General features: G+C 38.5%; 2 protein-coding genes across 22 annotated transcripts in view; one reads left to right on the top strand and one right to left on the bottom strand.

Moving 5' to 3' along the window:
- zeb1a (zinc finger E-box binding homeobox 1a) overlaps positions 1-15,926 on the top strand; it is a 368,188-nt gene that overhangs the window by 253,702 nt on the left and 98,560 nt on the right. The window lies entirely within an intron of this gene.
- Positions 180-15,926, bottom strand: part of gbp3 (guanylate binding protein 3) — a 26,623-nt gene continuing 10,876 nt past the window's right edge. For 10 of the 21 annotated variants that reach the window (XM_073919208.1, XM_073919211.1, XM_073919232.1 and 7 more), the window contains 10 exons: positions 15,784-15,926; positions 14,821-14,923; positions 10,377-10,426; positions 10,103-10,179; positions 8,290-8,507; positions 5,139-5,395; positions 4,755-4,871; positions 2,364-2,517; positions 2,107-2,145; positions 1,413-1,984 (listed from right to left, as the gene is read on the bottom strand). The exon at positions 15,784-15,926 is cut by the window's right edge and continues 6 nt beyond it. In XM_073919208.1, the coding sequence (XP_073775309.1) occupies positions 1,701-1,984; positions 2,107-2,145; positions 2,364-2,517; positions 4,755-4,871; positions 5,139-5,395; positions 8,290-8,507; positions 10,103-10,179; positions 10,377-10,426; positions 14,821-14,923; positions 15,784-15,926 (1,442 nt within the window). In that variant the 3' untranslated portion in view covers positions 1,413-1,700. Of the gene's footprint in view, positions 1,364-1,412; positions 1,985-2,106; positions 2,146-2,363; positions 2,518-4,754; positions 4,872-5,138; positions 5,396-8,289; positions 8,508-10,102; positions 10,180-10,376; positions 10,427-14,820; positions 14,924-15,783 lie in introns of those variants that run through there. The other 11 variants (XM_073919217.1, XM_073919200.1, XM_073919184.1 and 8 more) reach the window with 5 other exon arrangements.

The raw sequence follows: 15,926 nt of genomic DNA, 5'->3' as shown, positions 1-15,926 counted from the left end.
GGAAGGATGTACAATGCGAAAGATTGAGGGCGACAGCCTAACAGCAGAAAGTAGCTGAAACTCTTGCCTGTGCATAAAACCTGGGCGTAGCAGCGAGTTTAAAAAGTTTGCATTCATAATTGATTATTTTAAGGAATTACATTATTGTATAATTCCTTTCATTCATTCCGTTCAATCGGTTCTCCCTTTTTATACAAAATTCACCTATTAGGACATACAAGTAGTGAATTAAAGAATAACATTTGATAATGTAAAAGATATTTGAGAAGAGTCTAAATGCAGACTCCGTGTAGTTGCAATCTGAGCTGCAACGCTTTTTAATGCCAACACCTTTCTTATTTGCAAAAAACAGTTGACATGATTGTAACAATATTAGTATAAAATACAGAATGTGAATTACATTGTCAATGAAAGAAGATCGCCTACGAGAGAGAGAGAGAGAAAGAAAAAATAAACGACAAAGAACATGATATAAACTTGAGGGTAAGATGTTTAAGAATCAATTACAGTATATAAAGTCATTAAAAAATAAAATAGTTATGTTTGCTTTCTTATTTTTAAAATTACATTTAAATGACTAATTTCTTGCAGAAAAACAGGAACATATGGTTTGGTATTAGTAAATTTGCTTTGTGGATTTGGAATTTACAAATAAATAAATGTAATTTATAACAAAACAACCATTTCTTTTAGTAGAGGCAGATTCATACTAACCACAAATAACATCTTTAAAAGCAACAGAAACATCTTGCTTTATAGTATAACTAATAAATGAGCCAATATGTTTCCAAAATTGTGCAGCATAAAGGGTGTATAACCGCTGTGGCCTAAACACAACTATAGAAAATAGAGGATAACATTTATGGATATTAAAATGCTAAAACAAAGACAATATTTTAAACTTAAACACTTACTCAACATAAATGACAACAGCTAAGATACTGCATGTTGTCATGCTCTCTGCCTACAAATCATCATTATAGTGTGTAAATGTGAGAGCTAGTTTCAGTGTGACTTCATTATGCTCTTGTTTAAAAAGAATGAAAACGGTCCTTCACATTACATTTATGAACTTTTTTTGAGCTTGTGTGCTGTGTTCATATAAAACAAATGTCAAATACAAAACAAAAATATGAACTAGTTTCCTCCGGGTGCTGCAGTTTTCCCCACAGTCTAAAGACATGCGTTACAGGTGAAATACATAAACTAAATTGGCCATAGTGTGTGTGTGAGTGTGTGTGTGTGAGAGAGAGAAAGAGTGTATGGATGTTTCCTAGCACTGGGTTGCAGCTGGAAGGGCATCCGTTGTGTAAAGCATATGCTATGCTAGATGAGTTTGCGGTTCATTCCGCTGTGGTGACCCCTGATGAATAAAGGAATTAAACTGAAGGAAAATTAATGAAAAGCTTAATGGTTTAAACATTATTTTATGGATTTAAAAAATGTAAAATAAAATGATAACATGCTAAAACACATGAAGCCTGATTTCACATTTAATTTTGGGGGACTGTTCAGAGGGTTTGGTGCTCTTTGGTTCATTTTTTTTTTTCAAATCATGCATGAGAACATGAACAGTTTTACACTTTCACTTGTGGAGTTGATACCAGTTACTTTATTAACTAAAGAGCTTCTGAAAACTCTTGCTACACACAGTCCAGTATAATTACCCAAAAGCTGCAGTTTATGCCTCACTCTCAGCATTACTGAGGACCGCTGGATTCGCTGTGTCTAGACTCCAGTTCATGTACTAGACGAGGTTCATTCTCCATCAGCAGACGGTAAAACTCTGCTTTCACAGAAGCTCCTCCAGAGTCCAGAGCCCTAAACAAGAGTCTCATTTTCCTCTGATTTGTATCGGCATTATGAACTTCGTTGTATAGTTCATCTGTAATCATGCGTTCGCTCATCAGGCTGTCAGCAATCGCCATCACTGATGAAACTTTTTGAATAAGATCACCTCTGAGGGCATCCACAAATTCACTTCCTGATTAAAACAAAATATTGAAGTTACTCTTTAAAAATGTGTCGAGCATGTCCAAGAATAACAATGACAAGAATAAATATTAATTTGATATAATATTGAAATATTTTGCATTAAAATCAGACCTGGGGTCAATCTGTGGTCTTCTACTCCTTGACTTGGTGCTATTAATAATAAAAATTTAAAATTAGATCACAGAGAAATCTGTGACATTTTACATTCATCAGAATACTACAAATATAAACATCATATTGATAGCTTGTGTAACGTTTTTAAAAAAAGAAAATAGCTTAATTGTTGTATAATTGAGTAAATCTATAAGACACACTACCAGAACAGAGTACAGACTTAGTACAAACTTAGTACAACCAAATTTCTTTACCTGTGAGTAATATTCGCTGTCTGCTCCACACTTCTCTCCCATTTTCAGCTTTGTCTAAGATAGCCAGTCCGACCTCCCTAACGTGAACACCCAGAAACACTTCAAACGTAGGATGATAGTTTGGACCAAAATTACTATGGTCAAAAATCTCACTCTGGAAAACACCAATGGAGGCAACATGAGAATAAGGAAGAATCTTTGAATTCTAAGTTAATGAGCTACATTTGAAGGCCTTATGATGAAACAGTTTTACAAAAGTTTTGGCGTGTTATTTTCCACACTTTTAGGTGTAAATTTAGTTTCTAACAAAAAATTATTGGACATGTTCAGTATATAAACATGCCCTATTACTTGGTACCTTAACCAACAACAAAAATAGAGGATTTTATTGTTAAGTCATATATCCCTGCTGAACAGCAGTTGAGTGAAAAGGAACAATATTACAGAGGAAATATGTTAACACTACTCATTTTCTTGAATATTCATACAATAACACCTAAAAATGAAAGAACGTTATAAGTATATACACAGGGGTTGGACAATAAAACTGAAATGCCTGGTTTTAGACCACAATGATTGATTAATATGGTGTAGGGCAGGGGTGGCCAACCCTGTTCCTGGAGAGCCACCTTCCGACAGATTTCAGTTGCAACCTATATCAAACACACCTGCCTGTAATTATCACGTGGTGCTCAGGTTCTAATTAATTGGTTCAGGTGTGTTTGATATGGGTAGCAACTGAAATCTGCAGGAAGGTGGCTCTCCAGGAACAGTGTTGGCCACCCCTGGTGTAGGGTCTCTTTTTGCGGCCAATACAGCATCAATTCATCTATAAAATAAAAGATATAAGTCCTGCACAGTTGCCTTGTCTTCTTCTTGCAGAATAGTAGCCACCTACATGATGTAGGTGGAGGAAAACCTTTCCTGATTCGCTCCTCCAAAATATGGGCTCAATAATATTTACAACAGGCCATGGGTGATGTCAACTACACTTTCATGTTCATCAAACTACTCAGTCACCTGTCTTGCCATGTGTATTAGTGCATTGTCATGTTGTAACAAGGCACAACCTACAGGATACAACATTTGAACCACTGGGTGCACATGGTCCTCCAGAATGGCTTGGTAGACTATGGCAGTGACCTGCCCATCTAGCACATGTATTGGGTCTGGGGAATGCCATAATATTGCAGCCAAAACCATCACTGATCCACCCCCTTGCTTCATTTTGGCCATGCAAGAATCTGGGTGGTACTGTACGCTTCTTTGGGTCTTCTACACAACGTAACTTTCCCAGACGTGAGAAAGACAGTAAAGGCGAACTCATCAGAGAAGACTATATTTTTCACATTGTCCACAGCCCAAGATTTTTGTTGCTGACACCACTAAAACTGACATTTGGCATTGGCATGAGTGACAAAAGGTTTGGCTTTAGCAGCCATGAATGTTGATCCAACAAACAGTTTGGGTGCAAACAGGAAAGTTGAGGTGCACATTTAATTCAGCAGTTAGTAGAGCAACTGTGTTTTTGTATAGAGCAAATGTCTTTTGGATACAATATGGGTTAGCAACTGGACATCCCTTGCAGACAGTTTCCTCTTGCATCCACAATTTACTCCTGTTGGATGTGGTTTGTCCTTTTTGGTGTTGTGTTGACATAATCATAGATACTGTGTTTTGCCTTAATACATCACAAAGAATTACTGTCTTAGTCAGCGAGACACACACCAACAGTTTGCTGTCTTTTGAACTCTGATAGGTCACTCATAATGTTATGTGCAATGCAATATTTTGAGCAAAACTATGTTATTACTCTGCTAATTAAACCATCACACTACTCTTTCTGGTGGAATGTGCAATCAATGAAGACGAGGTTGGTGAAATTTAGCCATGAAACCTCCAACTGTCACGATTCTGCCACCCTCACCTTGTTTTATTGTTTATCCTGCCTGCTGCCTGTATCGACTATTTGCCTGTTATCAGATTGCGCTTCTGGATTTCCCTGTATGTTACAGTTTGCTGTAATAAAGTACTGTACATGGATCCTCAACTTTGTTTTGCTATGTTTTGTAAAACTATGTTTTGTCCGACTCCTGTATGTATATATGTATATATATATATATATATATATATATATATATATATATATATATATATATATATATATATATATATATATATATATATATATATATATATATATATATATATATATATATATATATATATATATATATATGTATGATATTTATCATATTTTCTTATATTTATCATATCATATATTTTTTATTCACTTTTCCGGCCCATATTTGTCATACCACTTTTCCTTATTAATGTAACGAAATTCATTTCATTTAAAATATTAATGCTTATATGTTAAACATACGTTACCGTTGGTTGCACTTGGAAGTTCTCTGGCTGGCAACACAGACTGTATTCTCGCTCAAAAAACAACTGACATTTTGAAGTTGTCTCAATGTATTTTTTATCCCGGTGGCAGAGCTGGACCTTGAGGAATCAAGAAAAAAACAAAAAAAAAAAGATTAATTGAATGCCCTTTTCTGTAGTTATCACACAGTAATACACCAACAATGTAAACCGTTTTAAAACTTTTAACTAAATTAATTACACCACAGAAAGCACTATAATAATAATAATAATAATAATAATAATAATAAATTGTAATAATGCCAATATGCAAAAGCAGACATTTATATATAAATGTGCTTGAACTTTCCATTTTTTTTATAATACTCAAAACAGAAAATACGGTACCTCTGGTACAGGAATATTCCCAGGAAGCAAGTGGACATTCAGTATTTTCTCTCTCTCTTCAACAGGTAGTGTTCGAAGGAAAAGCAAAACTTGTCCACTAATGGGGGGACTAAATATCTTCATCCAGAGGAGTCCAAATAGAGAGAGATCTCTGATGTCTATCATCACATGAGTTTCTGTCACTTTAATTGGCTGAATTATTTCAATATTCCCAGCAGTGAAATGTGCTACAGCCAAACCATCCATGTTGTCGCCCTCTGCAAAAACAATAAAGTATTTTGTTGTGTGTTAAATTAAATGTGTAGCTTCTTTGCTATGCAGTTAGGACTACTATATAACAGGCAATACAGTTATACAGTTAGGGCTACAACTCCATGAACTGCCACCTTATCATGGCGGAGGGGTTTGAGTGCCTGAGTGGTCCTAAGAGCTATGTTGTCAGGGGTTAAAGCCCCTGGTAGTGTCTACGAAGGCAAAAAAGTCTTAGGTGACAGGTCAGACTAAATGTGGTTACCCCCTTATAAGTACCAGTTAAAACCTCTCATGAGTACTAAAACTCAGGCCTTGGGTTGGGTTTGTTTCATAAAACCTGGCCAAGCTCACCCTGAAGAAGTGATGTGGGACCATCCTCCTGCAGGGGGAGCCATAGGAGACCAGTGCATTGTGTAACAGTTGGTGGTCAAAGGTCAGGTCCATGAAAAACCCATCATTAGGCACAGAATCTCACTGAAGGAAGGAACTTGTGCAGGAGGTTTAGGGTGCTTTCACATCTGTAGTTCACTTCATTTGGTCCGCACCAAGGGTAATAAATGATACATTGTTGCATCTTCTGCCGTCTTTGGGTCGTTTTCACACCACACTGCTTGCTTTGGTCCAAACCAGTTAAAATTAACCAAAATGCACTCATCTGACAAAATCCACATCTCTTATTGGCCAGATGTTGTAGAACATATTTTCTAAACTGCTTATTGATTGGTCAGAATTAACGTGCAGGAAAATGCCAATGAACTCCCGCAGGAAAACAAAACCGGCAGACACAAAATGTCGCTTTTTACTATGAAGGGACGACTGCGCTGACTGATTGTATCCCTGCTTTAGACAAACCACACATTTCTAGAATGAAGCGCAGCCGTGGGTGGAAAACAGGGTTTTAATACATCACTCGTCCCCTCAGGAGGAGGAGTGAATTAATTTAGCTAAACTGCGACATGGTTATCTTGCGAAATACTTTTTGCGGTTGGACCTGTTTTGGTACGGATTATATTCTTACCACAAACGAACCGCTACAGGGTTAGTTTGAAAGCATACCGAGACCATCTCTTCAAGCAGGTCTCGGTACGCTTATTTGGTCCGCTTTTGGTGCGCACTCGAGTACGATTGCTGCATTCTCACCTGCCCAAACGAACCACACCAAAAGGGAAAACAAACTCTAGTGCTATTCAATCAAACTAAATAAGGCAGGTGTGAAAGCACCCTTACACACAGCTTGGGCTCTTGAACTCAATTTCTTTAGAAGGGCTGGTCTTTATTCTACTCTGGAGCTGCCCATAGTGCAAGGCTGGTGTGTGCTTGCTTATAGCTCCCCAACTAAGCTGCCATGTGAATGGGAGGGTAGCCAGCCTAGTGTCCAAACATACTGTTCGGGTCTTTTTGGAACATCTGGCTGAACCACAAGTCAGAGGGATTTTTAACTCATCTCTGTAAGAGCTTTGAACAGATCCTGGAGGAGTCTGGAGACATTGAAACAGAGTGGTCCAGGTTCTCAAGCTCCATTGTTGATGCAGCTGTAAGGAGCTGTGGCTTTAACCCCTGTGGTTCCTGTGCTGGCGGCAATCCACGAACCCGGTGATAGACGTCAAGTTGAAGGAGGAATCCTTCTAGGCTTGGTTGGTTTGTAGGACTCCTTAGGCAGCTAACGGGTACCAACAGGCTAAGCGTGAAGAGTTCAGAGAGACCATGGATAAAGACTACCGGTCAGCCTCAAACTGTCCGGTGCCTCAGAAGGGGGAAAGCAGTTCTAATAATAATAATAATAATAATAATAATTCCTTACATTTTATATATCATTTTTCTGGGCACTCAAAGCGCTTTACACAATGGGGGGAATCTCCTCATCCACCACCAGTGTGCAGCATCCACCTGGATGACACGACGGCAGCCATTTTGCGCCAGACCGCACACCACACACCAGCTGATTGGTTGAGAGGAGACAGAGTGATGATACGCCAATAATGATATGGGGAAGGTTAGGAGGCCATGATGGACTGAGGCCAGAGGGCAGATTTGGCCAGGATGCCGGGGTTAAACCCCTACTCTTTTTCGAAGGACATCCTGGGATTTGTAAAGACCACAGAGAGTCGGGACCTCGGTTTAACGTCTTATCCGAAAGACGGCGCTTACTGAGCAGTATATAGTCCCCATCACTATACTGGGGCATTAGGACCCACACAGACCACAGGTTGAGCACCCCCTGCTGGCCTCACTAACACCACTTCAGGCAGCAACCTAGCTTTCCCATGTGGTCTCCCATCCAGGTACTGACCAGGCGCAGCCCTGCTTAGCTTCAGTGGGCGACCATGTGAGAGTTGCAGAGAGCTAGCTGCCGGCACACTGGCATTGTTGGCAATAAGACAGACTTGACTCCACTGTATGTTTAACTCCTCCAGAGTTGCCCTTTTTCACTAATTCTGTTTATTATGTTTATGCACAGAATTTCTAGGCAGAGCCTATTGCCGAAGGCTCCACCGGAAAAAAAGGTGGTTACAATCACCAGGTTGGAGGAAAGTCAGTGACGGTGATGAGGTCTGTCACCTGGGAGAAACCTGGGAGTAGAGCCGCTGCTTCTCCATATTGAGAAAAGCCAGCTGAGGTGGCTCGGGCATCTGTTTCAGATGCCTTCATGTCCCACCAGGAGGAGGCCTTTGGGAAGACCCATGACACACTGGAGGAACTATGTCTCTCAGCTTGCATGGGAAGGCCTCTGGATCCCCCCGGAAGAGCTGGAGAAATTGTCTGGGGAGAGAAAAGTCTGTGGTTCCCTTTGTCAAATCATCCAATCATCAAAATTGCAATATCTGCATCCACAATAATCACACTGCGGATGGTAGTTGAATAGTCACATTTTATATTCAATATGTTGAAAGAAACCTACCAGAAAATATTTCACAGTGAGGAAGGTGCAGTCTTGAGATTGAGCCATTAAAACAGTCAATGTCATATAAGGGTCCCACGGGCTGAATTTGACCCAAACCATCTAACAGACGAGGATCCCATGAGACGACTCTATACAGCACCTCTCCTTCACCATCCATCACAAACACAAGACTGGTCAAACTGCACTGAAACTGACCAGCATGAGGAGACACAAATCTGAAAAACAGAACATTAATATATATATATATTTTCTTTATTAAACTGCATCAGTTATGCAATTCCCTTTTATAAGGTGTTTGAACCGATGTGTGTCCACAGTGAGTGTGTAAACAACCTGCCTACACTGGTACAAATCCCTTTAAATCATAAAGTTTTTCAAAACATACAAATACCAACTTTCTCTTCCTCTTACACTCATGACTGATGATGATCTGCCCTGTTTAGCAAATAGAAGTGAGCTGCAGCAGTCTCCATCAGTTCAACACTCAAAAACAGCACCTTCTGAAGAATGACTTAAAATGATCTTCATAACCAGAACAAGTATGTTAACATCTACGTCACAAGAAGAGGCATGAGAGCTTGCAAGATGTTGATGTGTCATCCTTATCCAGAGGTTCACATATTCATGGAACTGCCTGAAATCCAGAGCAGACTGTTGTTGTGGTCATTGATGAGTTAAGAAGGCAAGACTGATTCGTGCAAAGTGTTTCAGAGGCTCGTCTGTCACTCTGAACACTTTTTTTGAAAAACAAAAATCAGCTAAATGATTTACTTGTACTTGCACCTTGTTCATGATAGATGCTTATCATTCTTAAGCCTCTGGAGTCCAGACTGCATCTCTGCCCAAGACATTTAGCCAAAGGTGAACTGTTCACCCCAGCGGAGTTAGGTTTCTCCAGAGGTTTTTTTACTCACTTGTCCTGTTTGAAATATTGTTATGCTGGTACTGTTGGTATTGCTGGTTCAGAGCCTAGTTGAAAATCTGTTATTTTTACTGAGCACCAAAAGAACCAGCTCTGCTCCAGGAAATGGTCTCAAGTAGCACCAAAACATTGCTGGGCTGAAATTTGTTGAGTGCGGGGTTATCGTGACGAATGAGATGAACGGGAACCGTCTTGAGAGACACATTTGAAATAGCAGTAGAAAAAAAAGCTGAACACATTATTACTTCTAATCTCTGTCGATTCAACTGCATGAACACATTATTCTCCCTGTGCATCCACAAAGTACAATTGTTGAAATAATGCTAAACAAATTTCACTTCAAATTTAGTTCAGGCAGTTTCAAAGACCTATGTTTGTTTTGAAATACCTTACAGGCCTTAAATCCATATGTCTAAAGATTGAGTAGTTTAAAGAACTTTTGTACATGGAAACAAGAACATTTCTCTGTCATATCTCAATAAAGACAAAATAAGAACTCCCCAAGAGATCCCAAAATATCCCCAAAAAATAGCACAACCATATCCGAGGCTCTTTTAAGGGTTCATCACACTGAAGTTTATCTTTGGAAAACGCAAGGCACACCACACTGCCTTTTCATTGACTTTAAAGAAGAGCCATGCACTGCTCATTTATGTTACTAGGAAACCACTATATCAATTCTTTGTATGGAGCATGTGACATATAGGCGGTTATAATGTGGGGCATGCAGGGCTTTCCAAGTAGAGTTTGCATGTTTTCCCACTATTTACATTGATTTCCTCTGGATGCTCTCGTCTCCCTCACAGTTCAAAGACATGTGGTACTGTATAGGTGAAATAAACTAATAGGGGAAATTAAAACTAAGTACTGTAGGTGAGTGGTCAATACCTGTATGTATTTTTGTGTTTGTCCTCATCTACTGTTTGAATGAGTTCAGGTGTGAACTCTTCTGCACTTTCTGAGGTCTGAGGTAAAGAGATGACAAGAATATGCTGAATTTTAGGTAAAAGATTGATTATTACATTTCTCTAAAAAATATACTGTAATTATCACAGAAAATAATTTAATTGCTAAAATAAAAGACATTTTTACAAAATACTTGTTATAATAAATAAAGAAAAAAACTGAAAGAAATCTTCATATTGACATTGCTGATACTCACTGGTTGTCCTGTGGATGATTCAGCTCTGGGTGGTGAACCTAAACTCTTTCCTAGTGTCAAAAACAAGACAATTAAACCACTTAAAGGGATGGTTCACTCAAAAATAAAAGCTGTTTTTAGCTATTTTTTTTAATTTCTTTCTTTTGTTGAAAACAAAATAAGGCAGCCTGAAGAATATTGGGGAAAACAGCCAATAACAATAGTAGTTACAAAGAAATCTAGTCAATATCTTTCCAACACTCTTTAATATATGTCTCTTTGTGTTGTTCAACAGAAGAAAGAAACTCAGGTTAGGAAAAAGTGGTGGATGTACTCACAATTTTCATTTTGGGGTGAACTATCCCTTTAATAGAGTGTTAAAGGGATATATCACCCCAATGTGATAATTCGCACACAAACACTCCCTCAAGTAAAGTCTTCTCAAGCCAACATAATAATAATAATTATTATTATTATTATTATTATTAGTATGGATAATAACACTAGTGTATTTGCCTGAAGTCAAACCCCACTAATAAGTTTATGTAGCATTACAGTATGACAGTGTCACAATCACCATCGATCTAGCATTTGCAGATTGCTGGAGAACTACACATATGCCACTTAAGAAACTACATATCCCATTAGGCACATCACACACACCAGTTCCGGATCACCCCAATTACTTGCAAACAGCTATAGATCATGAGGATTGATTACATAGACTAAATATACAGCTCACATTCACACACACAATGCTGAGTCTTGTTTGCTGTAACTGTTTACCTGTGTTCAGTTTCATAAAGACCCTCATCTCCATTCTCATTTTGAATCCCAGTTACAGATGGTTTTCTCAAGCCAACATAATACGTTTAAGTAGGATATAATTATGTTGGATTTCTCAAGCCGACGTAATAACTAGAAGCTGAAGTTTTTTGACAAACTTTGATGGTGACTTGAGAAGCCAAAGTGACTGCGCTTGGATTGTAAATGGCAGTAGGTAGGTGTTGCTAGGCATTGCTAGGTGGTTGCTAAAGTAAACTGGGTTGCTATTTAGCAAGTGTAATTTGCATATTTAATCAAATCCTAACAGTTATTAGGCATCTCTAGCATGTTATTTCACTTAACTAATCGTTATAAGCATTTAGCTAATCGTTATTAGAATTTGGCTAATCACTGGAAGTCCCGTTTTGCTAGCACGAGTCAAATAAGCCAGAACCCAGGGCTGTTTCTCAATATGCGTTCCTGTCTGTACTTGCGTTCTTGTGTCCTCGTGAAACATCATCAACCGTCGGCAAAGTACTGTTCCAATTCAAACTTCACATCTTGCCAAGTACAGAAAAAAATCCCAAATGAATACTTGCTCTGCCCCTTTGGCCAAGGATGCATCGAGAGGTGACTTGTGCGAACTTGTGAAGCACAGGTATCCCAGAATGCATTGCAGCTAAACCAGCAAATGCTAATGGTGGAGGAGAAATCATGCACGGTTTTAAAAACACTCCTTTACTGTGTCACAAAATAAAGTTTTAAGAGTTTTTTTAGGTGAGAATATAATTGTTTTAAACTTGAATCAGCAGTTTATTCACAAAGATAGCGTGTCTTTAACGATCTTCCTCAGCTTATGCGGACTCTGACTCCCAGCCTGCCAATGGGAGCTCCGTCATCACCTACCCCGCCAAGAGCAGCTTTACTCCGGCCATTCCATCTCGGATGTACCGCTGGATCTCATAACTTCATTGTAGTTAAAACATGATATTTAATTCATCTTGTGACTATCTAACGGTCAGTTTTTGGTCTTATAAATCTATAACTTGTTCTCAGGTGTATTTTTTTGGCAGTATTATTTTGTTACATTTTATAATTGTCTTTAATTAAGTTACCGTGTTGTACGAGGTTTGTCTTTGTTTACCAAATAGTTTGACGTAATCTTTATTTCTTATCGTGTATGTCTTTATTTCTTATTGTGTATATACTTGTATAATTAACGTTACCATTGTAGTTTAATAACTGATAATTAAAGACACGTGTTTGTGTATAATAACTCATTTTACTTCACATTTATATGGATTGGTCTACTTTTCATAAATCAAAAATGTAGATTTATAAAATAAATATAATATTAATTACAGGGTCGTGCTTTATATAATTAAATCTTTCTATTGTTAATGTATAGTGAAACAATGAATCCATGGTGAGGTATATGACGTTATAAAGTACACTGCCGTTCCATTTGAAGAAGTACCCGACTTGTGTCCTTACGTCCTCTGTAGTTCGTTCTTCTACGTGTGAACTTGGCAAGTCTGAACTTCCAAGGACGCAGGTCCGAACCTTGAGTACTTGGTATTGAGAAAAAGCCCAGGTCCCAGACAATGTTCTGATGTAGAAAAATTGCTGTTAAATGGTTTCTAGGTTATTCTGTTTTGCTGCTATGGAGTAAATTAATAGCTTAAAGTGAAGATACATCAAAGCTTCTAACCAATATGAATGATATAAATCAACCCTGATGTCTCTATGACACTGCAGCATCAAGATTTCTTTATTTTTATTTAGTCTATGATATCAGTTGCTAAGGTGTTCTAAATGGTTGGTAGGGTGTGGCATGTCAGTTTTAGAATGTTCCTAAGACTAATTGTTTGAGTCAAATGAGCCCACCCCCCATTTCTTTATGTTTTTTGAATGGGAGTTTCTTCTCCATAGCAAGTCAATGCTTTTAAATAGGAAAAGATATAGCAACTCGAGTAGTCTAAAGGTCTGTCCGAAGTGGTCATAGCATTAAATCCATGTAGCTTTTAGCGCTAGTTCTACCATGAAGACCTAATGTCCCATCACTCATCACAATCAGTTCCAACCAATAGCACGAGACAGAAAGAATACATAAGCTGTTCATTCATTTGGCTGCAGATACTGACACAGATGTTTATCTCTTCTTTTTAAAATAAACAATGTTAAGCGCTGTTTTATCACTGTACTCTCGCATTCTGCGCTTGTGTTTAAGGAGCGTTACATCACTTTTATGATTTATTTATACGTAGCCTTCCTTACTGCAACCTCAAGGCAAACAATTCAAACCTAGTGCTGGATACCTAAATAGTGCTCAAGTTGTTAAGCAAAAGGCATCACGTAATATATTACTGCATTACAGAGCAAGTCATATTACTCAAACATAAACTCACATACAGTATCCAAGCCATGCAACTCCAAAAATGACCAATAAAAGTTTGTTACTAATCGTATGCCGGATTAAACTCATCTTAGCCCACTGGGGCCTTAACAAACTGCGTAGCTCGCTTGAGCCATTTTAAACCGCGATGCCTGCCGGGTCTGTTCCAAACCACGCAGCCTGCCGGAGCCGGCCCTCTCTCTCCGTCTAGCCAGCCGAGGTCCTCTCTCTCCAGCGTATGACCCAGGCCTTTGCATGTCTGGCCTGTTGCCCGTATCTCTATAGCAGTCATTAAATGGATCATGTTTTCCATTTATAGCAGTTATAAATGGCAAATATTAAAGAGCACAAGTTATATCCCATGTCTAATTATAATTATATTCAATTTCTGTTTTGCTTTAGGATCTACTGACCGATACTCTGAGTGATGGTGGTGGGTACATGTTCTTCATTCTTTATGGGTAGGTTTCGCCCCTGCCTTAAGGCTGATTTATACTTCTGCATCAAACGCCGGCGTATGCTACAGCGCTGACGCATAGCCCTTCGCCGTGGCCGTCGGCGTCACTGACGTGCACCTCTCAAAAAATTTAACTACACGTCGCAACGACGCGTAGCGCAAGCTCTGTGATTGGTCGGCTTGGTAGCACTGACGAGTCTGGGCGGGACAAAGAGCTGCGCGAATGGCGCGAGCGATTGTTTACAAGTGTGGAGTCCCGTGAAGGAGCTCCAGATGGAAAGTTTTGTTTTGTGTTTACCTCATAGTTGAAGTTGTTGCACGTCCGCCGGTTCCTGCCTCAAAATGAGCGAGTTTGAGTCACTTGTACAACCAGGAAGTGTTCAGGAAAAGCAAAACAAAAGCGAAGAGACTCGACACAGAGGAACATTTACACCTCACTGCCAACTAGCGTTTCGGAAGTGATAATGCAGACCGACAAAGACAGTGCGCAGAAGTATAAATGCACAGCTGTGCGCATTGCCTGTGCCGTGAGTTACGCCGGTCACTTGACGCAGAAGTATAAATCAGGCTTTAGTCCTCATTAGTCATAGCTGGAACTACAAGCTTCTGATTCAAGTACAGGGTCTCTGCCAAAGAAATCCTATGTTTTGTTAAATCATACTTTAAGTCAAATAGTACTGATCAAATAAAAGTAATTCAATATATAATGTATCCCCTAGTCTTTCTGGCAGAACAAGGAGGATATAGAGTTTAGTAAATGTGTATTACTCAGTGCTCTGACTAAAGTAATAGTGTTTCACTGAAGGCCTTGATTCATAGAAAAAGAGTTGAGATGAGTTGAACTGTACCCTCTTTCTCCTGCTCCACTGCACTGAGAGATTCATCAGCCTGTACAATCTTATTCCCAACATCTTTATTTCCTTTCCAAATCATCCACGATGCTTCCTCATGCTGTTAAAAAAAAACACAATTCATTCAATTATTACTATTTTTACAGTAATAGTTTACTGTAATAAATATTATCTTGGCTCTTATCAGCTTTGTATTGTTTTTGATTCTAAAAAAACTGCATTAGATTAGTTATAAAATGAATGAAAAAATAATAAATAAATATTAAATAGTAAATATTTACTTTTTAAATTGCAAAGAATGCGATGTGTGCATACTGTAGTTAGCAATCATGCTGATATCATCCAGAGCAATGAGGTCTACCCCGGCCTCACTCTTAGCTTAAGGGGATAGTTCACCCAAAAATGAAAATGACCTCATTATTTATTCCTTTTAATTTTTTATGAGTTTCTTTCTTCTGTTGAACACAAAAGACATTTTGAAGAATGCTGGTTGCTGACACCCACTGACTAAAAAATGATAAGCAAATGTATTCTTTTGTGTTCAACAAAACAAAGAAACTGACTATTTAATCCCCTATTCCTTAGTGTTGATAAAATGTTTTTTTAGTAGGGGCCCAGGGTTTTTCTGATGAGTAGTTAAAAAAGTGTCCTATAAAGGGTTAGATCAAAACATTTTGTAGCATTGTACAAGGCTTCATCTGGATATCACTTTGAATGCAACCTTTTCAGTAATACTTTATTTGACAGTGTCTTTTTTTATACATGTAACATGCACTAACTATAGTAACAACAGTAAATTATGCAAAATTGCTTTCAACAACACTAAAGCAAACTTTAATCCTAACCCTATAGTACATAAGTGCATGTTGTTAGTGTTTATTACCCAGTTTTAAAATGTACAAATGCACAGTAACATGGAAATAAAGCTAATATGAACGTTTTTCGATGTCCTGCTTTTACCTTGTGTTTGGCTTTTAGGGCTTGGTCATCATCTCTCCTGATTTTCTCCTGGTTTCTCTTCATCTGCTGAATGATCTGCTCCTCTAAATGTTTCTGCTCCTCCAGGCCTCTCTGATGCTGCTGCAGTATTTCATTCTTTAAGA

Source organism: Danio rerio, chromosome 2, assembly GCF_049306965.1.
Source record: "Danio rerio strain Tuebingen ecotype United States chromosome 2, GRCz12tu, whole genome shotgun sequence".
Taxonomy (NCBI): domain Eukaryota; kingdom Metazoa; phylum Chordata; class Actinopteri; order Cypriniformes; family Danionidae; genus Danio; species Danio rerio.
Note: the sequence above shows the minus strand (reverse complement) of the source record. Positions and strands in the feature narration are given on the sequence as shown.